This window comes from Canis aureus, chromosome 23 (genome assembly GCF_053574225.1).
Source record: "Canis aureus isolate CA01 chromosome 23, VMU_Caureus_v.1.0, whole genome shotgun sequence".
Lineage (NCBI taxonomy): Eukaryota > Metazoa > Chordata > Mammalia > Carnivora > Canidae > Canis > Canis aureus.
This window is the reverse complement of record NC_135633.1, coordinates 8786164-8814104: the sequence shown is the minus strand read 5'-3', so window position 1 is coordinate 8814104 and position 27941 is coordinate 8786164. Positions and strand designations below refer to the sequence as shown.

General features: G+C 48.2%; 1 protein-coding gene and 1 long non-coding RNA gene across 8 annotated transcripts in view; one reads left to right on the top strand and one right to left on the bottom strand.

The window, feature by feature from the left end:
• NAV2 (neuron navigator 2) overlaps positions 1 to 27941 on the top strand; it is a 726136-nt gene that overhangs the window by 573107 nt on the left and 125088 nt on the right. For all 7 annotated transcript variants that reach the window (XM_077866218.1, XM_077866214.1, XM_077866215.1 and 4 more), the window contains one exon: positions 23073 to 23195. In XM_077866218.1, the coding sequence (XP_077722344.1) occupies positions 23073 to 23195 (123 nt within the window). The remainder of the gene's footprint in view (positions 1 to 23072; positions 23196 to 27941) is intronic.
• LOC144294540 (uncharacterized) overlaps positions 25592 to 27941 on the bottom strand; it is a 38770-nt gene continuing 36420 nt past the window's right edge. Inside the window, exon 3 of the long non-coding RNA XR_013361898.1 lies at positions 25592 to 26814. This is a non-coding gene — a long non-coding RNA (uncharacterized LOC144294540). The remainder of the gene's footprint in view (positions 26815 to 27941) is intronic.

Genomic DNA, 27941 nt, shown 5'->3' with positions numbered 1-27941 from the left:
GTTCAAGTCCACAGGATGTCTAGACGCAGAAATTCCTCCTTCTTGGGGAATATCAGCCTTTTTTTTTTTTTCCTCTCTTTTTTTCAACTGCTTCGATGAAGCACACCACTGCTATGGAGGGTAATCTGCTTTCCTGGAAGTCTATATTGGTTTCCATGTTAATCCTCCTCTAAAAAGTACCTTTAGAGCAACGTCTAGTCTGGTGTTTGCCTCGATATCTGGTATGATGGTCCAGGTTGACGTGGAAACTAAGCAGCATGGTCTGCAAGCAGGCCTTGTAGGATCAGTGGGGGTGAGTCATCTGGGGGCCGGAGGCAGCTACCTGTGGCCCAGAGACAGCAACACATCAGTTGTAGAAACATCTGTGAGGACTCGAGACTAACGCGTCCTGCCTGGGGTATGACCACAAATCAAGAGTCTGTGCATGCCTTGGAAGAATCAGTGCATCCCTTCTGGAATCCCCAGGGTAAAAAAAAAAAAAAAAAAAAAAAAAAAAAATTCCCAGGGACGCCTTGGTGGCTTAGTGGTTGAGCGTCTGCCTTTGGCTCAGGGTGTGATCCCAGATTCCCAGGATAGAATCCCACATCGGGCTCCCTGCATGGAGCCTGCTTCTCCCTCTGCCTGTGTCTCTGCCTCTGTGTGTGTGTGTGTCTCTCATGAAAAAAATAAATAAAATCTTGGAAAAAAAAAATCTCCCTGAGAAATGGAGGGTTTGACCTTTCCTCTTAATCCTGAAATCAGGGCAGCCCGGGAGGCTCAGTGGTTTAGCACCGCCTTTGGCCCGGGGCATGATCTTAGAGATCCAGCATCAGGTCCCAGGTCCGGCTCCCTGCATGGAGCCTGCTTCTCCTCCCTCTGCCTCTTTCTCTGTGTCTCTCATGAATAAATAAATAAAATCTTTAAAAAGTCCTGAAATCACTGTGGAGTGAGGCAGATGCCCTGGCAAGGATGCTTCTGGAGAGCTGAAAATTTTTGAGACATCCCCCCCACCAAAGCAGAATAAAATTCCAAGATGAAGGAGAGGGTCAGGTGTGTCTCCAGAGTCTTCCAGCCCTAAATCAAGCCCCCATTCACTTCTCGATCTTCGGACAAGGGACAGAGGGCGTCTTGGTTCTCTGCTGCCTCACCCCGTCCCGCTCCCAGGTCCCAGAGCTTGGAGCCCGTGACCGCCCAGTCCTCTGTTTTGAAATGAGAAATCTCACATACGTGGACAGTGAAGTTGGGTAAAGTCAACTCAAGTTGTCAGCAGCATGGGACAGAGTAAACGTGGTGTTGGCTCTGCAGAGAAGGGGGCGGCCAGAGGAGTCGCCTCTGGGGCCTGCCACTACCAGTCCTTCTGCTGGTCCCGCAGCGGCGGTGCCGGTGCGTGAGTTCCTGAAGCTGGACTCGCTCTGCGGCTCTTTGATGTGCTGGGCTCTGAGCTGAGTTCTTTCCGTGCATTGTCTCACTCATTCTTCACATCAGTTCTTTGAGAGAGAGGGTCTGTTTTTCATCCTCTTTTTACAGTGACGGAGCCCAAGCTCAGGGAGGTTAAATTTCTTGAACAGATTGCATGGGTAGTAACTCCTGGAACCAGGTATTTGAAAGGGCTGAATTCAAAGCCCTTGTTCCAAGAACCCTGCAGCATGGCTTTGGTAGTGGCTAGATCCCACTCTCTGATCAGATGATCAGATGGGAAGCAAGACCGAAAAAGGAGCATGGGTGCCCCAGGGGCAGGGCAAGCCCCGAATACCCACCCTGTGCTATTTCAGGGAACGAGAAAGAGAGATGGGAGATGGGGTTCAGAAGGGTCAGGCTCAGGGGTGCCTGGGTGGGTCAGTCGGTTAAGCACCTGCCTTCGGCTCAGGTCATGATCTCAGGGTCCTGGGATGGAGCCCCACATTGGGCTCCCTGCTCCATGGGGAGCCTGGTTCTTCCTCTCCCACTACCTACCACCCCCCCGTTTGTGCATGCTCACTCGCTCTCTGTCAAATAAATAAATCTTTAAAAAAGGAAGAAGAAGGGTCAGGCTCAGAGGGCCGAGTTGCATGGGGACTTGCAAATACTTGGCGAGTGCTGGAGCGAGAACCATGGAGCTGGCTGGGGCAGGGGCAAAGGCAGATCCCTTTCTTTGCTTCCAGAAGCATTATTACGAGTTTCATTTCTTTTCAATGTCTCAGGCCTCTACTGAAGCATTGGAAAAACTCGTGTCAACATTTGCCAGGTGCCTGTGCAGACTGGTTCTGTGCACACTGGAAAGGGAGACCTAAGGAGCTGGGCAGAGGCAGGAAGGTCCAGACCTGGAGTCGGTTTTGCGGGAAGATTTAGCGGACTTTTTAGGTGTGGGCACAGATGGGCATTTCACTCACCTCCAGTTTCCAGCCCTTGTCAGTGTGATACCTGAATTCCTCCAAGGAAATCCTCCTCCTGCAGCCCTCCGCCCCCCCCCCCCCCCCCCCGCCTGCTGTGACCCCAAACAAAACACGATTACAAAGCCCACACCACCCGGAGGCCTCAGAACCACGCACGGCAAGGTAGAGCTTTATTAATCGAGGGACTTTTGCCTTACTCTGTGGGAGTTGTTAATTAAAACCACTCAACCATTGAGTTGGGAAGAGGAAGGGAGACCGAGATGAGGGACAGCTCACACGCTTTCCTCCTTGGCAGGCGGTGTAGCTATTTTAGAAGTTGACGTGGACTTTACGGTTGAACAAACCGCTCGCCAGAGACGTGTATGAGGTTCCCTGGGAACAGCTTTCATTTACTGCCCTGCAGAAAATGGCCAAGTACGCGTAACAGTTAATAACCATGATCATTGGGCAGCCCGGGTGGCTCAGTGGTTTAGCGCCGCTTTCGGCTCAGGGCCTGATCCTGGAGACCCGGGATCGAGTCCCACGTCAGGTTCCCTGCATGGAGCCTGCTTCTCCCTCTGCCTGTGTTTCTGCGTCTCTCTTTCTCTCTCTGTGTGTCTGTCTCTCATGAATAAATAAATAAAATCTTTAAAAAAAAAAAAATCATGATCATTGCGGGTCACCGGCGTGGCTCAGGTCTGCCTTTGGCTCATATCATGATCCCAGGGTCCTAGGATCGAGTCCCGCGTCTGGCTCCCTGCTCAGCAAGGAGTCTGCTTCTCCTTTTCCCTCTGCTTCTCCCTTGCGTATGCTCTCTCAAATAAGTAAATAAAATCTATTTTAAGAAAATAATCACGATCATTGTGATAACAAGAGCAACTGCCACTCACGGAGCATTTCCGAATGCCAGGTGCTGTGTGCAGCACTTTGTATGCTTTACCTCATTTCACCCTCTCTTTAGTCCGTGCGCTCTTCTTCCCATCCCCCCGATGAGGAGGTGGGACCTTAAAGGGCATCGGCAGCACGCCCAAGGTCACAGAGCTGGTGAATTCGGGAGCCCAGACTCCGCGGCACACAGCCCGACCACAGAACAGGAACACAGCCCCGGTGTTCCAGGCCTTTCACAGGAGCCGTGCAAACACGTTGGAACTCTGACTCCTCTTCTTCCCCCCGACCCTGTTTCTCCTCCTGTGTTTCCACATCCATTCCCTTCCACAAAGCCAGAACCCACAAAGAATCTCAGGCTCTTCAGTTCCTCATTTCTGGAACACCGGTCGCTAAGCGTGGTGGATTCTCTCTGCAGTATCCCATGCCGTGGTCCTCTCTAGGCTCACGGCTCCCGTGTCCCCCCCCACATCCCTTGGTGGCTTTCCTTACCTCTGACCCCAAGGCCCATCCAACACAGCCATGCTACACTTGAGTGAGAAAAATCTTTCTAGAGCCCATATCTGGCTACACTGTCACCTGCTTGGAACTCCTCAGTGGCCCCAGGTTGCCTGCTGGGGAGATTTAGTGTGTAAGTTTCTGTTGCTATAAGACAAATGCCTCCAGAATCTAGCTGCCTGAAACCACTATTTTATGATGCTCCTGGGGTCTCTGCATGAGGAATTGCTGCAAGGGCCAGTGGGATAGCTTGCCTCTGCTCCATGGTGTCTGGAGTCTCAGCTGCGAGGCCTCCAGGGCTGGAGCCGATTGATAGTGGAGATCCATGCTGTTCCGAAGCCCATTCCCTCGTACATCTAACACTTGGGCTGGGGAGACTTGAAGGTTAGGACAAACACGGCCTCTCCATGTGGCGTAGCTTCCTCACGACATGATTGGCAGACTTTTTCCCCTGGATATTTAAGGCTCCAAGGGCAGGTGGTACGATGAAGCAAAGCAAAGCCGCATCACCTTTTATGCACTACTCTTGGGAGTCGCTTTTACCAGACTGTACTGGTCAGAGCAGCCCTAGCCCTCCAGATTCAAGAGGAAAGAAGCGAACATAGATGTCCTCCCTCAGTGGAAAGGTGGCAAGGAAGAAGAGCCCGTGGGGGTCGGGGATGTTGCTATGGTCATTTCTGGAAAGTATGGCCTGCCACATCCTACCCCCTCTAGTGCCCAGCATGGCATACAAGGCCCTCCGTGGTCCTCACCCTGGAGTGTAAGTGTTGTGGAGGCACAGACCTAGTCTGTCTTACTGTGGGTCTCTTGTTCCGAGCACAGCATGGTGCATAGTAGGCCCTCCTTTACATCTGGGCCGCTAATGAGGGATCTGCTTGCCCAGCCTCATTCCCTTTCATCTCCTCTTCACTGCCCGCCCTTCTCCCTAATTTACATACTAGTCCTGGACCATGAGCATTTTCTCATGGCCCCAAGCTCTTTTTTTTTTTTTTTTTTCAAATTTTGATTTATTTATGATAGTCACACAGAGAGAGAGAGAGGCAGACACACAGGCAGAGGGAGAAGCAGGCTCCATGCACCGGGAGCCCGACGTGGGACTCGATACTCGATCCCGGGTCTCCAGGATCGTGCCCTGGGCCAAAGGCAGGCGCCAAACCCCTGCACCACCCAGGGATCCCCGAATGGCCCCAAGCTCTTATACCTCTGTGCCTTTGCGTGAATCCATTCTTTTTTTTTTTTTAAGATTTTATTTATTCAAAAAAATAATAAAAAATTTTATTTATTCATGAGAATACACAGAGAGGAAAGAGAGAGAGGGAGAGAGAGAGGCAGAGACAGAGGGAGAAGCAGGTCCCATGCAGGGAGTCCTGGAATTCCAGGATCACACCCTGAGCAAAGGCTTAACCGCCGAGCCACTCAGGCATCCCAGTAATAGTAATTATTAATAGTACTAATGGGAGCCATTATTCATAGAGTGTTTTTCCACATGGCACAGGCCCTTTTCAGGTATTATCTCTTTGAATTCTTAGAGAAATCCTAGAGGGCCTATAACATGTTATTATCCCCATTTTATGGATGTGCAAATTGAGAGAGAAGTCAGTGGGAGTCCAGCCTTTGGCAAGCCAGGTTTCCCCAGTGGAAATGAGAGAAGTCACCTGTCCTAGGCCATACAGCTGCTAAAGAGTACAGCCAATTTGGGGAAGCTTGAGCCCTTAGCCTTCGAGATCCAGATCTCTTCCCTTTTGGTGCTGCCACCTGCTAGGCTTTAGGCTCTGAGACCCTAAGAGTTTCCCACGTTTTAGAGAGCTCCGTATAAGCTTAACCCTCACCTGGATTGATAGAATGGTCATGTAGGAAGCAATAGAGTAACTGTGAGGTAGGCAGTGCCTGCTTTGTTCTCGGTGGTAGGCTTTAAAGGGTTCAGAATCTGGCAGAGGTTTGTTTAGGAAAGGGTAACCAGGAAGGCTAAGAGTTCAAAATCCAAAACATAATAGAAATATTTGTAGAAACTAGATATTTTTGGCATGGGAAATACTTAGAAAAAGCAGCAGGTTCCAGAGGACCATACTTGCACTGTAGTTGGAAGTTGGTCTTCTAATTTTCATTCTCTACCCACCATGGCAACCATTCATGTGTTAGGAAAGAAAACATGCTGAACATGAGACCTGCGAAAGAGTGGGTGGGACCTTTTGCAAAGGCGTGAGCCTCCTGTTCCTGAGAGTAATCAAGCAGGATGTGGAAAACCGTGTCCACGTGTTGCAGAGGGGGTTCTGGTGTGAGGTGAGAAGCTGAGAGGGAAGACCTTTACAGGTTCTTTCAGGCCTAAGGCCCAGGGTGCCCAGGGCCCCACAGGAGAAACTGAGGACCTATTATAGATGGAGCCCAGCTGGGTGCTGTGTTGCAGAGGAAGAGGTCTCTTTGGCCATCTGGGTTTGCACACCCAGCCTGTGGAGGGGGGGGGGGAGTAGGACTGAGGTTGCTTTTTCTGAAAAATTTCTCCCCCTCACCCTGCTTCTGATAAACACACAAGTCCGTGCATGCCTCCTTCCCCCGCCCCAGGCTCTGATCTGGGTGACGTGGGTGGGGGTTCGGAGGCGGAGAGGACCCGGGCTGCTGGGAATCGCCATAAGCCAGGGATGTGCACCCTAGCTCAGATGTTAGTGAATGTTGCCGTCTATAACTCGTGTCATGAAACCTGCAGGTCTTGAGAGCGTACGAGTGTTAGAATACTGGATATGCTCACTCTGACTTGGCAGGTCTAGGGAACTTGGCCTTGCCCCTGCCCCGTTTGAGCAACTGCTTCAGCTGACCCGTCTGCTGTTCTTGGGAAAGCACTGGAATAAGACGAAGACGGAGAAAAAGTCTGGGGCCCTGTTCTTTTGTCTTTGTGACAGCAGGCAGCTGTTGGGCCGCGTGATGGAAGGTAACCCGAGCATCCTAATCCTATAGGCAACAGCCTTGCTTCATTCCTACTCTGGAGGTCGCTGCCCTGCACGCGGGTGTGCTCATAGCCCGCCTTCCCTCCTGCTTCAGCTGCCTCTGGGGGGGTTCCCGGCCGCTCCAGGTCTGCAGGCTGGCCTGCGGGGTGTCATGCCCCTCGTTACCCGCAGAGCCCCAGCAGCCACCTTGCTACACGCAGAGTCACGCTGGCCAACGGTGTGCGCCACACCTGTCCCTCCTACGAACATGCCTGTGGCACCATCCAGGCCCATACACGTCGAACTCTAGGGGGAAACAGTTTTTGCTTTTCAGACTGAACTCCCTGCCCCGCTGATTTTCATTCTCACTCCCTCTTTAAACACCATGGACCTGGAGGATTTCAGCCACGGGCAACGAGATTGCCATCGGCTGGCACCCAAGATGCCACCCAGGGCGGCTGACAGCGCTCCCTGCGTGCTAGACTCGGCTCCAGCTGTGCCGTCCCTTGAATGGGACCTGCGACTCCTCCCTCTGTGTCTTTTCTTCCTCGCCTCCTCTGCCTGGAAGGCCCCCATCTTCCTAGGGGTCTTCCTTGGAGCCTTTGGAGTCACCTAGCCCACTATTGTCAATAGTGTCTGGCTTATCTCTAAACAGACATGAGGAGGTTTTAGTTTTCTATCCCCCAGATGCTCAACATGAATGTTCGATGTAAAAGAAATTACATTCTTGGTGGTTATTTATTTTTTCAGTCCACCAAAAACATGTTCTCAGGTACCTATCTCAAGAGTGCTGGGGATCCCTGGGGGACTCAGCGGTTTGGTGCCTGCCTTTGGCTCAGGTCCCACATCGGGTCTCAAGTCCCACATCGGGCTCCCCGCAGGGAGCCTGCTTCTCCCTCTGCCTATGTCTCTCTCTCTGTGTCTCTCATGAATAAATAAATAAAATCTCAAAAAAAAAAAAAAAAAAAGTCCTGGGCACAGCTCGAAGGACTAGGATATCGAAGCAAAAGTACTGATCCTAAAATAATAATGACAACAACAATGATCTTACCATTATTGAACTTGATGGGCGAGAGGCTGGAGCACAAGGAGATGGATAAGCAGTTATACTAAAATGTAAAATAAAGGAGCAAAACTTCTATTTTATCATAAAAGATAGATCTGTTGAGCCCGGTGAATTGATTGAACACAAAAACACGTTAGAATGAAACCACATCAGCGTCTGCGCTCTAGCTGCGTGTCCCTGAGCACATCCCTTAAACTCCGTGAATCTCAGTCCTGCATCAGACAAATCATCAGATCAAGTCATTTATCTTTGAGAATATCTTGAGATCCAATATTGGATCTCCCCCCAGATCCAATATTCTGTCGTCCCGGGAGCCTGCGTATTGTGGGTGTTTTGTGTAATGCCCAGTTGCACTGAAGGTGAAGTTTGAGAGCTACGACCTTATCCTGGATGGGGGACGTGGTCTCCGGCATTCTGTGGTTCGGCACTAACGTGCGTGGCGACACAGAGCCCGGGGCCTGAGGACGCCCCACGTCGGGGCAGGTGGGCATGATGCTCCGGCGCTGCGGAGCGCGTCACCTGTGTGTAGTAGGAGTCTGTACCACGTCAGCCCCCACAGGCACTCCTTCGAGTAGGACACACTTTTACCGGCCTTGGCAGAAAAAGGGGATTTTTTTCTCCAGTTCACCTAAGAACTCAGGCGTTTCTCCGGATGTGCCTAGCCTGTGGCTGGGCTGTTTTCTACTGGTCACTGGTTTGCGTAGAATGCCTTTTCACTTGAGGATTTTGTTGTATTTTTAAGATCTTAGGAATTTCTACCGTGGCTTATTTTACCAGGATGATGCAGGGCAGCTCTTTGAGGGCGTTGGGGCCCCAACGTGGCAGGTGTGAGATCGGCCGACGTGAGTGTGCCCCTCTGCACTCCCAGCCACAGTCCCTGCCCTCCTCGGGAAGAGAGCCTGTGCCCCATCCGTGGAGGTGCGACACGTTTTTGGAGAGCCTCTTAGTAGGCTGGGGCCTGCTGCTTAGGTATTAGTTCAAAGTCTGAGCTCTAGGAGGGAAAATGGCTGGTTCTCGTGCTCACACATTTGAACTCACTGTTTTCCAAACCTTGGAAAGTTTGTTTTAATCCCTTATTGAGGGGCAGCCCGGGTGGCTCAGCGGTTTAGGGCCGCCTTCAGCCCAGGGCCTGATCCTGAGGACCTGGGATCGAGTCCCGCGTTGGGCTCCCTGCATGGAGCCTGCTTCTCCCTCTGCCTGTGTCTCTGCCTCCCTCTCTCTGTGTCTCTCTTGAATAAATAAATAAAATCTTTAATCCCTTACTGAGTAGCATAAAGACCTCACACTGATTTTTTTTTTTGAGGTGTAGCAAGTGTAAGACTAGGTGTGACTTTTGAGAATCAATGTATCTTTAACAGCTCCACACCAACCAGGATTTTTTTTTTTAAGATTTATTTATTTATTTGAGAGAGAGAGAGTACAGAGGGGGCCGCATGTGCAGGGAGAGGCACAGAGGGAAAGGAAGACCATTACGTGCAGGCTCCCCGCTGAGGGCAGAGCCCAACATGGGGCCCCATCTTACGACCCTTAGATCAAGATTTGAGCTGAAACTGAGAGATACTTAATCGACTGAGCCACTGACACCGCCCCCCTCCCCCCCCCGCCGGGATTTTGTCAAATTTTACCTACATACAGAATAAATTACAAAAAACAAAAAAAAAAATTAAAAAAAAAAAACAGTGGTGTTTTTATTCATGTAAAATGGTGAATCTGTAACATTAAATATGCACTTTCAAACTCCCACCCTGCCCCCGAGATGCACCCGCTCCCACAGGGTTCCGGGACGCCTGGGTGCCGTGTCTGAAGGTCACCCTGGGCATGCGGGCACATGGAAGAGTGAACGGGGCCAGGCATCTGTGTGTCAGCTGTTGTGTCTCCTGGTCTCGCTGGATTTAGTGGCAGGTAACTTGAGCACCCTGCGGTCACCCAGTTTGGGCTTAATCCCTACCCTTGAAGGCCAGAGACCCTGCATATCTGTTTCTTTGAATGGGAATACATTTACTGAATCCCATCTAGAATGAGTGCCCGGATGATTTTTTTTTTTTTTGACGGGGGGATAGAGAGAGGAGCAAGGAGGACCAGAGGCAGAGGGGGAGAGAGAGAGACTCGTAAGCAGGCTCCACACTCAGTGTAGAGCCAGACATGGGGCTCCATCTCTTGACCTTGAGATCATGGCCTGAGCCGAAATCAATAGTCAGATGCTTAACCGACTGAGCCACCAAGGGGCTCCCAGAGTAATGATTTTTTTTTTTAAGATTTCATTTATTTATTCATGAGAGACATAGAAAGGCAGAGAGACATAGGCAGAGGCATGGAGCCCGATGCAGGACTCAATCCCAGGACCCCAGGATCATAACCTGAGCCAAAGGCAGACACTCAACCACTAAGCCGTGCAGGCATCCCAAATGATTTTTTTTTAAAGACTTTATTTACTTATTCATGAGAGACAGAGAGAGGGAGAGGGAGAAGCAGGCTCCCTGCAGGGAGCCTGACGTGGGACTCAATCTGGGGTCTCGAGGATCACGCCCTAAGCTGAAGGTGGCACAAAACTGCCGAGCTACCCGGGCTGCCCCAAATGATTTTTTTTTTTTTTAAATGAAAATGCTACCTGATAGAACTTTAACATCTAAGCCGCACAATGAATTCCCGGTACCTTTTTTGTACTTGCACATGTGTATCTCTGTGAACTAATTTCCTTGCCCCGACTCAAGGCTGCCTGGCAAATCCCTTCTCATCCTTTGGGATGCCACTTGCATATTTCTTGCTCTAAGAAGCCTTTTCAGCCCCCTCCAGGTCTGGCCTTTGCTGAACCCCATGCAAACTTAGCACATCTGCACCAAGCCTTTTGGGGTCCAAGGACTAAGTCTGATTCTTGCATCCCTCGCACCCAGGCCAGTGCCCGCCTCACAGTAGAGGCTGCGTAAATGGGTCTTACAAATGGCCACACCTCAAAGTGAGGGGCCGTCTCTAGAGCAACAGCCTGCATGTGACTCGACAGCAGTGCTTCCTGCAAACCTCACGTGCTTCCAGAATCCAGGTTGTTTGCAGATGTTGGGTGGCGTTTCCCAGAGCTCCATTATGCCTCATGCTGCAGCAGGGGTCTTCCTCCCACTGGCAAGTTGGTCACCTTCTTCCTCCATCTATTCTCACACACCCTGACGTTGCTTTTAGCTGTAGTCTCAATAAGACAGGGCAAAACTTGCACAAACCTGAACCAAAGCACCAGCTGGCCTCTCCCTGGTCTGGTAATGACTGTGGTTATTACCTGGGGCTGACTCGTGAAACCAGAAGAGAGACACTGGATGTCTGATTCCACCCTGGGGTTCCAGTCCTCTTCAGAAGGGGTCCCGCCATCCTGAATGCCTACATGAGTTCCTCTGACCTAACGTGTAAGGTGAGCTTGTGTCATAGAGCACTTCGGGGTTCGGGAGTCCTATTGGAAATCCCAAGAATGATGGGGCACCAAGGTGGCTCAGTCGGTTGAGCATCTGGCTCTTTAATTTCACCTCAGGTCATGATCCCAGGGTCGCGAGATCAAGCCCCATGTCAGGTTCCACACTCGGCTGGGGGTCTGTCTGCCTGAGATTCTCTCCCTCTGCCCCTTTCCCTGGTCACATGTGCTCATTCTCTCTCTCAAATAAATAAATCTTTAAAAAAAAAAAAAAAAGGAAAGAAAGAAAAATCATAAGGATGATAAGGTGTAGCAGCATCCAGAGGATTCACAGACATGCTGCCCCCAGCATACAAGAAGTGCCTGGGAGGAAGGATTCTCTAGGCAAAGCAGAAGGCTTTTCCAGGGTAGAGACATGGAATTACGGCACCTCCACTGAGCCACCTGCATATTGCCCGTGGTCCTCTGTACTCACATGCCTGACACCACCCCCTTCCTCCCCCTCCCATCCCCTCCTAGCCTGGGCTTCCACAGTTACAAAATTCTGAGGTCTGCAGACCTCTAAGTCCAAGGCCATGAGTTAATTGGTACTTTAGTAGAGGTTCAAGTTCTAACAGCTCTTACCTAGCTTTGATCTGAGACGGAGTGCGCACCAGGGATCAGGTGCTATGAACATGGACACTGTCCCCTTAGTACTGAGGGCCAAGACTAGTTATTAAGAGGATTTGAAATGTAAGTTATCACTATATTGTAGTCACACTGTGGCGACGCTCTCTTAGGGAAACTGAGGCCCGTCTAGCTCACAGCTCCTCCCTCCAAGCCTCAGGATTTAAGGCAGCATTTCTCACTGTCTGACCCTGACTACCTGCTAGAGAATTACTTACATATCTGTTAAAAATGCAGGCTTGGGGGGAGGGATGAATAGGGGTAACGTAGAGCACTTGGGAGGCAGTAACACTATTCCGTATGATACTGTAATGCAGGAAACATGATAATTACGCACTTGCCAAAGCCTATAGAGCCATGCAACATGGAGTGGACCTGAGGTGAACTCTGGAGTTTGGTTAATAATAGTACATCCGTATTGGTGCCTCAGTTGTACCAAGCGGACCACACTAATACAGAGCGTCAGTAATAGGGAAAGGGGATATATGGGGACTGTGCTTTCTGTGCAAGTTCTCTGTAAACCACAAAATGCTCTTTTTTTAAAAAAAAAAAGTCTATTTAAAAATGCAAGGTTTCAGTCCCAGGATTGACATCCTGCATTTGTGAAGCTAAGGCCTTGGAATCTCCACTATTTTTGGTTCCCCAGGTGATATAGGTGGATTTTAAGGTCGGAGAATTCCTGAATTATAAGTCAGTCTCCTCTCACCATCTGTTTCGTTCCAAGAAAGAGCTTAAAGGGGCTTTGTCTAGAGAACTGTGTCCTGTGTGTGAGAGTGTGTGTCATCTTTCAGTAGGTGGACAAAAAGCTTCCTGCCAATGCTAGAGATACTTGTTACAATCCCACCCTGACACTTGAACCACACAATAAAGATAACTCAGGCCAGACCAGATTCCAGACACAGGCAGGGACTGTCAGATTTCCAAAGTGTGGAGCCTTTCTTCAGAAAGATGCCCTGCCAACCCCCATTTTAAGCAAGCATAGTGAGGGATTATAGTGAAAACTTTACATATGGGTGACAAATCCACCGTTAAAATCCCCAGCTTGCTGTGGGATCGAATGTATTTTATTAGCAAATTATGGATTTTTTTGCATCCTAAGTAAGCTACCCAAAATACTCTGAAAATGCACACGAGATGTAATTTTGTCAAACTTGTGAATATTCACATTGCATTTTACAGAAGACGCAAGGATCTTGGCAGCATGTTTCTTCATCCTGCAAGAATTTTCCCACTTGATCGATCACTCCTGCTAGGAGTTTGGTGAGAGCAAGCACCAGCCCTATGCAGTGGTGAGCTCGAGTCTGTGTGCTAAAATTCAGGGTGACGTGTGCATTACAGCCATGCCATGTGCTGCGGCTGAGTCCACTTATGGCGAGCACAAGCAAAAGTCTTGCTGTGTGAACACTTGCAGGATATGCTGAAGGGGCTGACTCAGCCAGGGTCCCCTTCTGCCCCGACTCCAAGGGACTGATTGCATGGGACCTGGCAGGGACATTTGAGCTGGCCCCACTGGGTACACGGTGTGAGATGGCATGCATGATGTAAGAAGATTTAGGAATCTCTGCTTTATTTTTTTTTTTAATAATTTTATTTATTCATGAGAGACAGAGAGAGAGGCAAAGACACAGGCAGAGGGAGAAGCAGGCTCCATGCAGGGAGCCTGACGTGGGACTCCATCCTGAGTCTCCAGGATCACGCCCTGGGCTGATGGCGGCACTAAACTGCTGAGCCACCTGGGCTGCCCAGAATCTCTGCTTTAGCAAGACAGTGTTCTCTAGATTGTCCTTAATTGTGTAAAAGAAGAGCTTCTTCCTGCATGAGACCTTGTGCTTGTTTTTATTGAAACACGTCACTGAAATCTTGTATACACTATAAAACCTGCACAAAACATAGGGATTAGGAGGGACACGATAAGGAATGCATACAAATAGAAGCCCTTTAGTTTTTGCTCATATGGGTCGCCTTATGTTCCTCACCGCAGGGCCCGCTGCCTGAGACCAGGGCTCCCCCTCTGTAATGTGCGTTAGAGCCACCCGAGCATCTTCCTGAACTAGAGTCTGATTTAGGAGGTCTGGGATACCGCAGTTCTAAAAAGTTGCTGGGGTGACTCTGAAGCTGCTGGTCCACGGCCCCTATTAGGAGCAGCAGGTAGGGTGAGGCACGGGTTGAGTTTTGTTGCAGGAGCCTCCACAGTGCGGGCCTTCTGTTCCCTTCACGCAGCTTCGTAGCACCTAGCTTTAGGAGATAAAGACTCTGGTACCCATATTTCCTGGTGAGGCTTCAAGGGGACCCCTGGGACCCTTTGTCTCCTCCTTTGCTCAGGCCTGCCTTTTCCTGCTCCTGCCCCTGTCCCCATAGCCTGCTGAAGCTGAGTTCTTGTCTGACTAGCTTAGCAACGTCTCCCTAGTGGTCCCCAGAGAGGCCTGCTCTGGTGACTAGGCTAGCCTCCTCCGGAGCCCGACTCACTTCTGCAGCAGGCAGGACTTCCTGCCACACCAGGATCGGCGAGTCCTCACCAGCCAGCGTATAATACTGTCGTCCAGCTCGCCTTACAGCCAGGACTGGGTGCAATGGAAGTGAAATGCAGACGAGCCAGGGAAGGGGCCAGTGCCCATTGAGCTGCAGGTATTCCCAGTTGGTGGCTCAGGGTCGTGTTCTGTGCTCTGAGCTGAGGTGGCTCGTGCTATGGCCTTGGGTAGCTGCTCCAGGCTTGAACGAAATAGGGGAAGATTGTGCTAGAGACGAGAAGTGAACTCCCACATCCTCCTAAAAAGATCAATATACCATCTTAGTGATGTCCTGAAGAGCCCGCAGGTGTGCGGCACAGAGGGGAACGGTGCTAAAAGGTAACCCCGACTCTGCATCCAGCAGAAAGGTAGGAAACCGTTCCCTGGGCCCACATCTCCCCTCTACATGTGCTAACAGAGTCATTGGAGGGGTTCCCCAAAAGCCATGAAAGCCAAAGAAATGCTTCTTGATTACTTGCATTGTCTAGTCCAGATTGTTTATAGCTAAAGTTCTGTCGTTATAGGGAACCCTAACTGAGAAAGACATGCAGACCCTTAGACTTTCTCCAGAGGCAGCTGTTGGCTTTGTTTCCTTGTGCGTGGTTTAAGATGACCCATGATAGAGAAGCTGCACCATGTGCTTTGATTAGAGCTCACTTATTTGATTTTAAAATATTAAAGATAGGAGCATCTGGGTGGCTCAGTTGGTTAATCATCTGCCCTGGGCTTGGGTCATGGTCCCAGGGTCCCATGTCAGGCTCCCTGCTCCAAGGGGAGTGCGCTTCTCCCTCTCTGCCTGCCGCTGCTTGTGCTCTCTCTCTTCTCTTCTCTCTGCCAAATAAATAAAATCTTAATAAAATATTAAAGATGGGGTGCCTGGCTAGCTTGGTCAGTAGAGCATGCAACTCTTGATCTCAGGGTTGTAAGTTTGAGCCCCACGTTAGGTGTAGAGATGACTTAAATATGCAAAAATCTTTAAAAAATGAAAAAATAAAATATTAAAGATATGTCATGAGGAAGGTGTTAGAGTCAACATGTCTCTGTAGTTGCCATTTGGGGTGCAGGGTGGCAGTAGGGTGGTAGTGGATAAATGAAGTAAACCACATTTGACTCAGCTTTGGTGTCTAAAAACTTTGAGGGCAGAGTGGTTTCCGAATGTTTCTTCAGTAGAATCTTAAGTCTGCTTAAATTTTAGTACTACAGTTTTTAAAAATAGCGCTGAAAAAAATTAAGCCCACTCCCCCCCCCCAAAAAAAAAATTCTATTTTTGCATTGCAAATGCATTCTCCTCTCCCCTTAAGTCAAATGGAACAGCTTTTTTTCTGTCCTAGAGATCGGCTTTCTTCAAAAGGGCATGGGCAGCTCTGTTAGACTGGTTTGTCCTTCTGTGACCCCGAGTGAGGTTTATTCATCTGACTTCTAGGAGGCCCTAAACTAAAGGCATCCTTTTACAGGTTTGTCCAGAAACTCAACTTACATGCTAATAAACCCCCAGAGTACACGTGGTGCTGCATTGCTGTGGAGCAGAGGGGCGCTGTGAAAGCCTGTGCTCTGGGGGTCCTGGACCCTGGTGAGATGCTCATCTGCAGGGACTTGACATCAGCCCGCATCATTTTCCTTTAACCGTATGCAACAAAGTGTGTGTTGCATACACGCTCACATAGCTTTATTGGTATTGGCAGGGAATTGTAAATGTATGTGAATATATATTTTTTTCTTTTATTCCATTTTTTTTGCAATCTTCCATTTTTTTATTTTTATTTTTTTGCAATTTCCACTTAAAAGTGCATCCAAAACACATAGGCAGGTTGACACGTCTTTTTTTTTTTTTTTTTAAGATTTTATTTATTTATTGATGAGAGACACAGAGAGAGAGAGAGAGAGGCAGAGATACAGGCAGAGGGAGAAGCAGGTCCCATGCAGGGAGCCTGATGTGGGACTCGATCCCGGGACTCCAGGATCACGCCCCGGGCCGAAGGCAGGAGCCAAACCACTGAGCCACCCAGGGATCCCGTTGACACGTCTTTGAAGAAAAAATAATCACCTAGGCTGGATTCCCCCCTTCCCCCCCATTTTGTACTACTTTCATTTCTTACATCGGAGTATTTCTGTTGTAGTTTTGTTTTGCCTTTTCACACCATGCTCCGTTAGAAATGCACTGAGCCAGATCAGGTCAGTATATATTTCTTCCCCTTCCTGTCCACTCTGCCCTCCCCCAGTCCTTGACAGAAGGTGATTTCTTTCACGATTAGTGGAAGTCAGTCTGTGTTACTTATTCAGGTTGTGTTGAACTGTGAACTAGGGGAATGAGGAGCCGTGCCCTCCTTCCGAAGGTGATTCACAAAGCCACTTTCGCTTCTTCCACGTTGTTGTCTCGTTATGTTTCAGGAAGAGATCTGTTGACTAAACTTTGGATTCAAGATCTGGTGTATTTGTTCTAACAGGTTCTATTAGATTCCAAAGCGCTTTCGTAGGTAGTGTCAGTTACGTAGACTGCACCTACTTTGTCTAGAAAGTTCCTCCTAATAGGCATGTGGTGTTCACAGGTCTCTTTTGGCCTGAGGGATGGTGAGTCTACCCTGCAAGCCTGGTCATTGCCCCAGAGGTCTGCGATGACACAGACAGGATTCAGACAGGAGGAGCATTTTGAGAAGTCTGTAGAAGGGAATATTGATGAGAAAATGCTCACCCAAACTGGAGCATTGAATGGTAGAAGTTGTGAAGAGCCCGTGTTCTCTGGGACACAGAAGCCAGAGCCTGCGAGTCATCTGCTCAGTACCTTCATTGCTTCCTTGGCTCGAAGCCACAGGTCACAACGCAGCCTGACTGAGCCCCAGTTCACATGCTGCCCGGCTCCGGTCTATTCCTGATGCTCCAGCCACAGTGACCTACTTGCCATTCTCCTAACTGAACCCGCCTCTCCATTTCTCTCTGCTTTTGTACGAGATACCCATGTGCCCAGATGGATCCTTGTCCTGTGGCTGGCAAATGCCTATGCACCCTTCAAGGGCCAGCTTACATAGCTCCTCTGTGATTCCTCCCCTGGTGTGCTCTGAGCCTATCCTATATCCATCCATAATACCACTCTCCATGTAGTAGTAGAATTATCTTTTCAATGTCAGAGTCCCTTGTAGATTTTGAGCTTCCCCAAGGGCAGGATCTAGGTCTTTCCACCTCTGTAACCCCAAGCCTGGTACAGAGCCTGGTACCTAACAGTTGTGCAATTAAGAAGTAAGAAGGGGATGTGCGGGGGATCCCTGGGTGGCGCAGCGGTTTGGCGCCTGCCTTTGGCCCAGGGCGCGATCCTGGAGACCTGGGATCGAATCCCACGTCGGGCTCCCGGTGCATGGAGCCTGCTTCTCCCTCTGCCTGTGTCTCTGTCTCTCTCTCTGTGACTATCATAAATAAATAAAATAAAATATTTAAAAAAAAAAAAAAAAAAGAAGGGGATGTGCGGTCACTACTCCGTGATACGGGCAGTCGCTGCTGTTGATAATCACGGCAGCTAATAAGCTTGAAGTGCTCCTGACACACCAGGCACTGGGCTTTGTATGCACTGGCGCCCTTAACCCACCGAAGCCCTATGAGGTTAATCAATATTTTCACCCATCTTGTAGCTGAGGAAATGAAACTCAAACGAATTACACAACGAAGTGTGACAAAGCTGGAATTTGAACCCACCTACCTGCACTGTGATCTTGACCACAATCTCATTTTCCTCTTCTGAAAAACAGATAATACACTTGATGAGAGCCTTGAAGATACCATGTCATGACTTATGGGAAGCACTTAGCACAGTACTCAGCCTCCATAATCATTAGTTCTTATTAATAATGATGCACACAGGGTCCCCCAGCTGGCCAGGGGCAGAGGAGACATTTGAACCCAGGTCTCTATCGCTTGCTCTCTTATTTTTTATTTTTTTAGATTTTATTTATTTGACAGAGAGAGCACGCAAGCATAAGCAGGGAGAGAGAGAGAAGGAGCAGCAGACTCTGCTGAGCAAGGAGCCCAATGCAGGGCTCGATCCCAGGACCCTGAGATCATGACCTGAGCTGAAGGCAGATGCTTAACCAACCGAGCCGCTCCGGCGCCCAAACCCAGGTCTCCGTAACAAGAGAGCCCTATTGCTTGTTCCTATGCTCCTGGGCCAGCCCAGGGATCCCCAGCCTAGAAAAGGAAACATTTTCCACACAACTTACGTATTAGCCCAGGCTCCATCCGGGGGCCTCTAGGAAGGCCGTGGAAGCTGGAGGCAGAGCCCCTGCACCCATCACTGCAGAACTCGAGAGGATAATGTAGAAATTGTTGATTTGCTTGTTGGCTTAGTCAGGACCCCAGGAGGCAAACATTAGGCAAACATTAGGATATGACCAGCACATCATTAGGCTCCAGCATCAATTATTTATTTCCACAAGGAGAAGGAACCTTACAGTGTTGGTGCTGGAAGATCCAGTCCCTGGATCTGTTGCTTCCTCTCCTTGTGACCTCAGGCAAGTCCTTTCATCTCTACCCAGTATGAGCCTTGCTAAAGCTCCCAGAGATGGCAGGCGGCCACCACTTCCTCACCTCCACCCCTGCCGTCCTGAGCACAAGCCTTCTAATCACTGCTGGACGAGGGCCAGCGACTCAGGTGGACACACCAGTGACTGTTTCACCTGTAATGATGCTTTTGTAAGGGATTGACTTGATGAAGGCAGTCTGTGTTAATGTAGTCAGTAGCCCGTTCTACGCAAATGTGGGTCAAACCAAAATTCTGTTTTTCATTGAGCGTAGAAGCTTATTTAAAAATATATAGGGAGCTTTTTGTAAATGAGACTATTGGAATCAGTGGGTAATAATTTAGAAATAAATATTTATTTTTTTAAAGATTTTTATTTATTTATTCATGAGAGACAGACACAGAGAGAGGAACAGACACAGGCAGACAGAGAAGCAGGCTCCATGCAGGGAGCCTGGCGTGGGACTCGATCCTGGGTCTGGAGATCACACCGTGGGCTGAAGGCAGCACTAAACCGCTGAGCCACCTGGGCTGCTCATAGAAATAAATATTTTAAATTAGATCCTTGAGATCCTTGAGGGGGATCCCTGGGTGGCCCAGCGGTTTAGCGCCTGCCTTTGGCCCAGGGCACGATCCTGGAGTCCCAGGATCGAGTCCCACATCAGGGTCCCTGCGTGGAGCCTGCTTCTCCCTCTGCCTGTGTCTCTGCCTCTCTCTCTCTCTGTCTCTCATGAATAAATAAATTAAAAAATCTTTTTAAATAAATAAATTAGATCCTTGAGTGTGAGCCTGCTGTAGTGACAACTATCTCCAATGCTATGCTGTCTCCTAGTGAGAGGGCATAAAACAATTAATTTTTAAGAATATTATTTTTAAAATATATGATTGGATATGTGTTTTTACAAATGTCTGGGAAAAGATGTACATTCCCCATTTCCTCACCATTTTTACCCACTCCCCACCCCCCCACCCATGCCCCAGCTGCTCTCACACACAGTGAATGAAATAATTGAAATGAAGCTTGATCACGGTCAGATTAGCAGCATTCAGCTACCTGGCTCTTCAGTTCTCTGTGCATTTGGGAGGGCAGAGGATTTGATTTATCCTTGCCTTTTCCCTCCTCTTTGCCCTAAACAAAATCAGAATTTCCTGCAGCAGTTGGCAGGCCAGGGTGACACATCCAGTCCCATCTCTCCAGGGCCTTCCCACCGCTGTTGGTTTTCATTTTTGACAAAACCACATTGTGCTGGGATATTACAGGGTTGGAGGCTGCGGCACGTCTGGGCATTCGTCTGTGGAATACTCTCTAGGCCCTGCCCTGCGCCTCCACAGAAAGCGAAGGCTGTGTACATGTGGGCCTCATCTACACGCCTGGGTGCGTCTAATTGCCTAACTGTGTGTGTTGTTTCACTAGCAATAAGAATCCAGCAGGGAAATGAATGCTAAAATGAATTTGTTTGTCCTTTGACAAGATCCCTGCAGTTGAAAAGTTTTAGTTTATATGGCTGGATGGGCTTTGCTGAAATCAAAATTAACTGCCTTACTTAATGGTGCAACAGACTGTGTTTTGAAGAGCTTCCCCTGAATTCTCCTCGAAAGGACATTTGAAATAGAAAGTCTTAGCCTCTGGCAAAGTCACTGCATCTTGATGTAAATGGGTTTTTTCTCCTTGTGCTGGCTTAGGATGTGTACACGGTGCCTACCACTGGACTCTGGGTCACCTTGAATGGGTGGGTGGTTGGATGGACAGATGGATGGGTAAACCAGCAGATAAAGTTTAATTTGCCTTTCCATATATCTTAGGTTCATGTTTGGTGACATTTAAGAGGAAGGAAAAGCTGGGTGGGGCGCCTGGCTGGCTCAGTCACTGGAGCATGTAACTCTTGATCTTGGGGTCATGATTGTGAGCCCCATGTTTGGGGTAGAGATTACTAAAAAAAACAAAACCAAAAAAAAAAACAAAAACAAAAACCAAATGTTCAAAAGAAAAAAAGAATTGCTTTATTTTTGGAAAAAAAAAAGAGGAAGTGGCACCTGAATGGCTCATTTGGTGGAGCATGTGACTCTTTATCTTGGGTCATGAGTTCTACCCTCACATTGGGTATAGATATTATTTTAAAAAATCAAATCTTAAAAAATCAAATAATATAAAAAGCAGAAAGCAAACCTGTAATTGGTGTCCTCCTGAGAAGATTTTGCTAAATCCCATCCTATGGCTGTGTCTTTGGTCTTCATTCAACAAAAACAATTTGTGGTAAGCACCTAATATGTGTTAGGCACATGGGATATAGTAAAAATAGTGCCTGCCTTCAAGGAATTTACTGTCTAGTGTAGGAAATAAGCACTAAAAGGTAATTATACAAATAATTATTTAACTATAAGCTGTAATCTCTAGGTTTTTTGTTTTATTGAGATACGATTCATAAAATCCACCCTTTTAAAAGTGTATAATGGAGCAGCCCTGGTGGCTCAGCAGTTTAGGTCTGCCTTCCGCCCAGGGCGTAATCCTCGAGACCCCAGATGGAATCCCATGTTGGGCTCCCTGCATGGAGCCTGCTTCTCCCTCTGCCTGTGTCTCTGCCTCTCTCTGTGTGTCTCTCATGAGTAAATAAATAAAATATTTAAAATAAAATAAAAAAATAAATAAAAGTGTATAATGGAGTGGTTTTTCGTATTTTCACAGAATTTTTGTTTGTTTTTTCAGATGACACAGTAGAGTGAACAATTCAGTCTAATCTGTTGTCATTTTGTTGGCACAACCACAAACAATTGCCTTGACAACTCAAACTTTACATTGGCATTGCATTGTTTGTGATCATCAGTGTCATAAAGCAGGGATGGAGGGGAGGAGGTCAGAGAAGTTCCACTTAGCCCTGGTGTCCTGGAAGCTGCCCTAAGGGAGAATTCTTTTGACTCTTATGGAAGCTTCTTACCCCACGATGCTCCAGTGAGAACTTTTTTCTCTGCCCCTAACTAAAACTTACTGGTGGTGGGCAACCTCCACAACATCCTGTAATTCCACTTTTCTAAGAATATATCCGCAAAAGATCCCAAACTAGAAGTAGAAGAAAGTCAAGAGTTGACAACCCTTAGGATTTTCCTCATGCCTCATGTATTCTAAAGCGAAAAGACCAAATGCAGTGAAACATTCTGTGATGTAGCTCAGTTCACCATTTCAGGAAAATCACCACTTGGTGATCTTCTTAATACATGTCATTTCACTTGAAATGTAAGACACCTACATTTTCAGACAGCTTACAGGTCTATCTGATGGGGCCCATGGAGGAATTAAAGGGATCTGGGTTTAGTTTCTTGCTCTGCCCAGGTTTTGTTTTGCCTTCCTGTTCTCCTCTGAAGATGGGGGTGATGGCACAAGCAATATCCCTTATGGGATGTTGTGAAGGAGGCAGGGTAGATGAAGTAAAGCTGCTTTGTACCCGCGCTGCCTCCTACTGGTGGCTAAGCTCTCAGGACCTGGTCTGGGTAGCAGATGGCTATCTATACAGAAGAAATCCCGGGGACCCCCCTCCTCTGATAGTACTGACTCCGTCAGAAGATAGCTTTATGGACTCACCGAGAAAACTGGAAGACTTAATTAGTATGAGTGTTGTTTGGAGAGTTGTGACAACACTCTTAAGGCATCGATATCAAAGGTGAAATTCACCCTTGTAGATGCCTCAAGATGATGACAACCCCATGTATATGGTGTTACACGAATTGCAGAGCACTTTCTTATGCCTTATCTGGCTATTTCTCATGTCTGCCTTGGGATGTAGGAAGGCTGTGATATTCCCATAGTTCAGATGAGAGTCCCAGAGAAGCAACTTGCCCATGACGGCAAAGGTGGCTCATCTGTCCTCTGTCTTTTCTTTGCATCTCTTTTAAAAGCTTGCCTACTTTCTCCACTGTACCGTACTGTAATATTTTTTCCATATGATTTGCTAACGATTATCAGTTCTGTTCACATTACTTAGGTGAAACACCTGCTTGTATAATTGCCAAATTAAAAAAGAGGTCATGAATACATCTGACAGTTAATTTTATTCACTAGTTCCCTTCTGCTTCATAGGTTCCTATGAGTTTGGGTTAATTAAGTCGAGCTCTATTTTTGCTAGCAAGTGGGTGATCCTTTGAGTTGAATCAACAGCTGAGTTATTCCTGGGCTGTGATCAGTGACAGAGCATCGAGAAAGCTTCAGTTCCTTCCCCCTTTGAGCACAGGATGGCCATGCAATGATTCTGGATGTGAACAAGACTGTGCCTGAATTGCCCTTGACCATATCTCTGCATCATCCTCTGCTTCTGTTAAAGGTACATGACTGATGGTGGACTTGGCCTCTACACTCGTCGCCTGAACCGGCTCCCTGATGGGATGGCTGTGGTGCGGGAGACCCTGCAAAGAAATACCTCCCTGGGCCTTGGAGATGCCGACAGGTGAGTTTGCTCCACTTGGGACTGTCCAGGTGCAGAGATCATTCCAGAGTGTCCTGAGAAGCAAGGGTGTGCTACTGAGAGCAGACAGGCACCTGCCGTGCCCCATGAAGGGGTTGGGAGCCTTTGAAAGCGTTCCTGGGGTGAGGAGCTGGTGCAGCAGGTAGGAGAGCACTGCCGAAGTCTTCTCAGGTCCTGCTTCTGGTTAAGTTGCTTCTCACAGGAAGAATAGAGGGAACTCAGGCTCAGGTGGTTTGGGTTGTTTTGACTGTTGCTATTGCATCTTTGTCGGTTTCTCAGGCCCCAGGGACCTGCTTTACTCCCTGTTAGCCAGCTTTCTAGGTACTGTACCTTGGAACAGAGTCCCTGGTGACACACAGAAGGCCTGTGTGCAGGAGGGAGCACTCCTGGCCTTGGCTGAGCTGGCTTCACTGTGAGTCTCCTGTGGCCTGGAAATAGGCAGCAAAGGTCAAGGGTGTAGTATATGCACCACATGCCGAGGAGCTGACACTACAGCCCTTGACTGGTCTTGGCTGCAGCCACCATCAGACAAGAAAAGAGCTTCGGAAGACTATTTGGTAATCCTTACTCTGACACACAACAGATTCTATGGCTTTGAGCAATCTATCAAAGAAAGGGTTTGGACTAGATGATCTCCAGGATCCCTTCCAGCTCTGACATGCTGTATTTCTAGATTTCGATACCCTTTAATGACCTGATCACAAAGGATTTTTACTGGCTTACTTGACCTCTTTCCCCATGTGTGTTGATGAGACAAAACGTGGAATTTAGATGCAGGTGTTTGAAGTCGCCATACATTTTGGGGTGTTCATCCTTGTATACCAGAAACGCACACACTTGTAGCACAAACCCAGCTTCTTCCTGGCCTCTTAGCTGGATATACTTTTTACTAAGAGCTAAGTGATGTCTGCGGTTCTGTGGCTTAAGAGAAATAGGGCAGTACACTAAGGAGAAAGACGCTGAAGTCACCCCCAGGAATGGGATTTGCTCAAGAGGATCCTTCTGTCCAGGAACGCTGAGAAGCCTGGGCTGGTGTAGAGAACACTGAATCAGTTGTCAGGAACTTGGGATCTGGCCCAGGCTCTGCCACTAACTTGAATATGCCCTTCTGAGAGTCTCCCAGTGTCCAGGGTGGTGATTTATGCCAGGGATAACAAAGGCTCTTCACCACAGTGCCAACTCAAGTCAGCTTTCTTCCTGTAATTAATTTGTTTAAAAGTATTGGTTTGGAAATTCCATAGAAAGGTGAACCCTTTGAGAACTGCTCTTTCTTTTTTTAAATACTGCTCTTCTTTTTTTTCTTTTTAATTTGTTTTTTATTTTTTTGTTTTTAGGGAGGGAGGACAGGGAGGGTTAGAGGGAGAGGGAGAGAGAGAATCTCAGGCAGGCTCCACGCCCAGTACGGAGCCTGACACGGGGCTCAACTTCACAACTCTGAGATCATGACCTGAGAGACAGACACTTCGCCAACTGAGCCACCCAGGTGCCCTAGAGAACTGTTCTTCTGAAGGCTAAAACGCTCCATAACTAAACTCTTTAAAGGACATATTATCAGGGAGAAAATCTGTTGTTGTAACACCCCCACTGGAGATTTCACAATTTGCCTAGTTATTTTGCTTATTTGTAGTCTCCTGTAAACATGTAGCTGGTTAGTAAATCTATTAGCATGAAATTCAGGATTTACAAGGTACAATTTCCCTTGTAGCAAAAGAAGAATGTGCACTAGGCAGTTTAATTTAATGCTTCATTGCAGGGTTAATGAAATTATTATAGATCACAGCTGAGCTTGTTCCTGCTTTGGGAAATGGAGGATTGGGGTGGGATCTGGAAAGATAGAGAGTGTATGGTATCCTGTCCAGCTCAGCCTCTTTGATGGGACCAACTGGATAACACAGTGTCTTCTGGTTCTCCCCAGACTGGAATGCTCAGATGTGATCATTTAAGACTGAAAGGATAACTGACCAGCTTTTAGAGATAGAATTCAAGTGGCTTTTTTTTTTTTAAGTGGGATCTAATAATGCTTACGAATCTCCTATTTCATGTAAGTTTTGACCTGTAGGCAGTGAGATATTTTTACATTATTCTAGAATATGTGAAATTTCATTCATCTTTAAAGTTACTGTAAATAGACCGTAGAATTGCTTCATCTTTGGCTAAGTTGAAGTAGTAGCACATTTGTTGCTCTAAATTCTTCAGGTAAATCTCTTCCAAAAACTATATTCTAGATGAGTGTTTCCCAAAGTGGGAGGCTAACTAACATCAGTGGTATGGGAAATAATTTTAGACAGTAGATAGGGAAATATTTCTTTTACGTTTTAACTGTGTTATTAAAAAAATTTATAACTAATACATCAAACCCAAGATTTTGCAAGTACTGTTTAGGGTAAAGATGAATGTCGGCATTAGACAATTTAACGTGAAATATCAAGGAATAATATCACAGATGGTGTGCAGGTTATGTTTGTTTTCTTTTTAAAAAAAAAAAGCAAGCAAGCAAATGGCTGTGGTCAAGGTAATTGTATTCTTATCCCTATAATGAAAAATATGTTCTTTAAGTTATTTAAATTAAACAAGTGAAAGAATATGGACCCCCCCCCCAAAAAAAAATACACCACCTTTCCAGAATTCTTCCCTTTTAACCTGAAAAAAGAAGGTCCCAGAGCTGAGATATTTCTAGGAAACTCTTTATAAAAAGACAGCCCAGTCCTGAAGGGTTCGCACACAGGCAGCGGAAGCAGACTGCATGACTTCTACGAAGGAAAGAGGAAAAGTACTGAGGGACGAGGCCTGGTTAGACGGCAGCCGAGAGGAGAGGCGTGTAAGGAGGGCCCCTCGCCTCACGGCGCCCGCAGGAGAAGCATCCAGAGCACAGCAGAGCAGCTCGGAGCGGGCGGGAGGCCGCTGACCTCCCAGACACCCCGTGGCTGTTTGCAACAGGATGTGGCTGGGGTATCTTCAAGGCTATTAAAAGTAACTGATTAGGAATATGTACCTTCGGAGCCTGGGAGATAGGGACCGTGTCTGTTTGGGAGTCTTGTGTGTCACCAGCCAGGGTCGGAGGAGTCAGAAAGGATGATAGTGAGTCCACGATGCCAAGTCTGCCCTTGAGCTCCTGTCGCTCTGTGGGGGTGCCACTCCTGGGACTTCAGCTTTTACCTGATAGTCATCAGTGGCCACTTCAGCAAACTAGAGCCCGCCGGCCGAGGGGGCAGGATCAAAGGGGACACACAGAGGTGGCTTGTTTCAAGTCACGGGCCCCCGATAACAGGCAAATAAAGAGGAGTTGGATGGAGGTCCCTGAGCTGGCAGCCTGGGGGGAAGAAGAAATAGGACCCGGGGAGCCAGGGCAGCGGCCTCACAGACCATCAGATGGTTTGTGGAGCTCCTGCCAGCTCCCGTGTGCTGTCCCCTTGGAACCCATCAAAAGTTCTTGAACTCCCGAGAGCTGAGTGCTTTCAGAGCTTCAAGCTCAGCCCTGGCAGTTTCCATTCCCAAGAACCGTTCGGCATCCCTCCGAAGCATCGCTGTGCCGCTCGGGCCCTTGCTGGCCTCCCCACCAGGCCGTGCTTCTAAGTGGTGTCCCCCGCACGTGCCAGTGTCCCTGAGGGCGAGAGGACAGAAATCAGGCTCCTTGTGCACCTTTAGGTCGGCAGGAGGGCTTCAGAATGACTTGGTAATTTTCTTCTAAACCATTAGAATATTTATGGGGCCCCACTGGCCCTTATTAACTGAAGCAGTAATAAAAAAAATAGCACAACACGAGTGCTGGGCCGTAAAATGTCAACCTGAGACTTGAACAAAATGACAGTTGCCCTCTGATGTCATGCCAAGAAACCAAGCAGGAAAAAGCAACTGTTTCTGTTCCTTCTGGTTGCAGGGTTTTCATTGCCCTCCAAACTCTGAATGTTTTAGGTATCGAGATTGCACTTTCAATTAGGATTCGGGGTCACCGCACAAACTTCACCGTTTGCCGCTGGGGCCGTGACCGCGGTGCTCGGAGCTGCCCCAGTTTCAGCTTGAATTGAGAGTCCCACAGTGTGAGGATGTAACTATGCAACCTGGTATTTCACCAGCCTGCCAAGCCCAGTCCTCCTCCTCACCGGGAAGGTCACAAGCTCCCCGCAAGAGCCCCGGGCACCGCTGGGCTCTGTGATTTGTGTGCAACAAGGCAGCCTCCTGGCACCAAGCAGTGTATTCACAGATTCAGGCCTGACTTGCAGAGAGGAGTTGAATCCAGCCAGGGGTCCCCGGCCAGCAGATGAAATTGGTGGGAGCCCTTACCAGGTGGTGGTAGGTCCCCAACCCAGGTGTTTCTTAGACAAAACCCCTGCTTTGTGCAGATGACAGGAAGCAGAAATGGCAACGACTCCCTTGCCCTCCCTTCCAAGCCCATGGAAGGCAGGGTGATGGCCCCACAGTGCCCACAGCGTAATCCCCAGAGCCTGTGGATATGTTATACCACGTGGACAGGAGGAATTATGGTTGCTTATCAGCCGATGTTTGCATAGATTAGCCTGGATTATCTTGGTGGGCCCAGTGTGATCACAAGGTCCTTAAAAGTAAAAGAGGTGGGTGGGGGAGGAAGCAGAGCCATGAGCTGTTAAGAAGGACTCCACTTGCCAGTTGCTGGCTCTGGAGACAGGTAGGGGCCCCAGCCAAAGGGTGCACATGGCCTCTCTAAAGGAGAAAAGGAAAAAAATAATAATAAAAAATAAAGGGGGAAAAGGC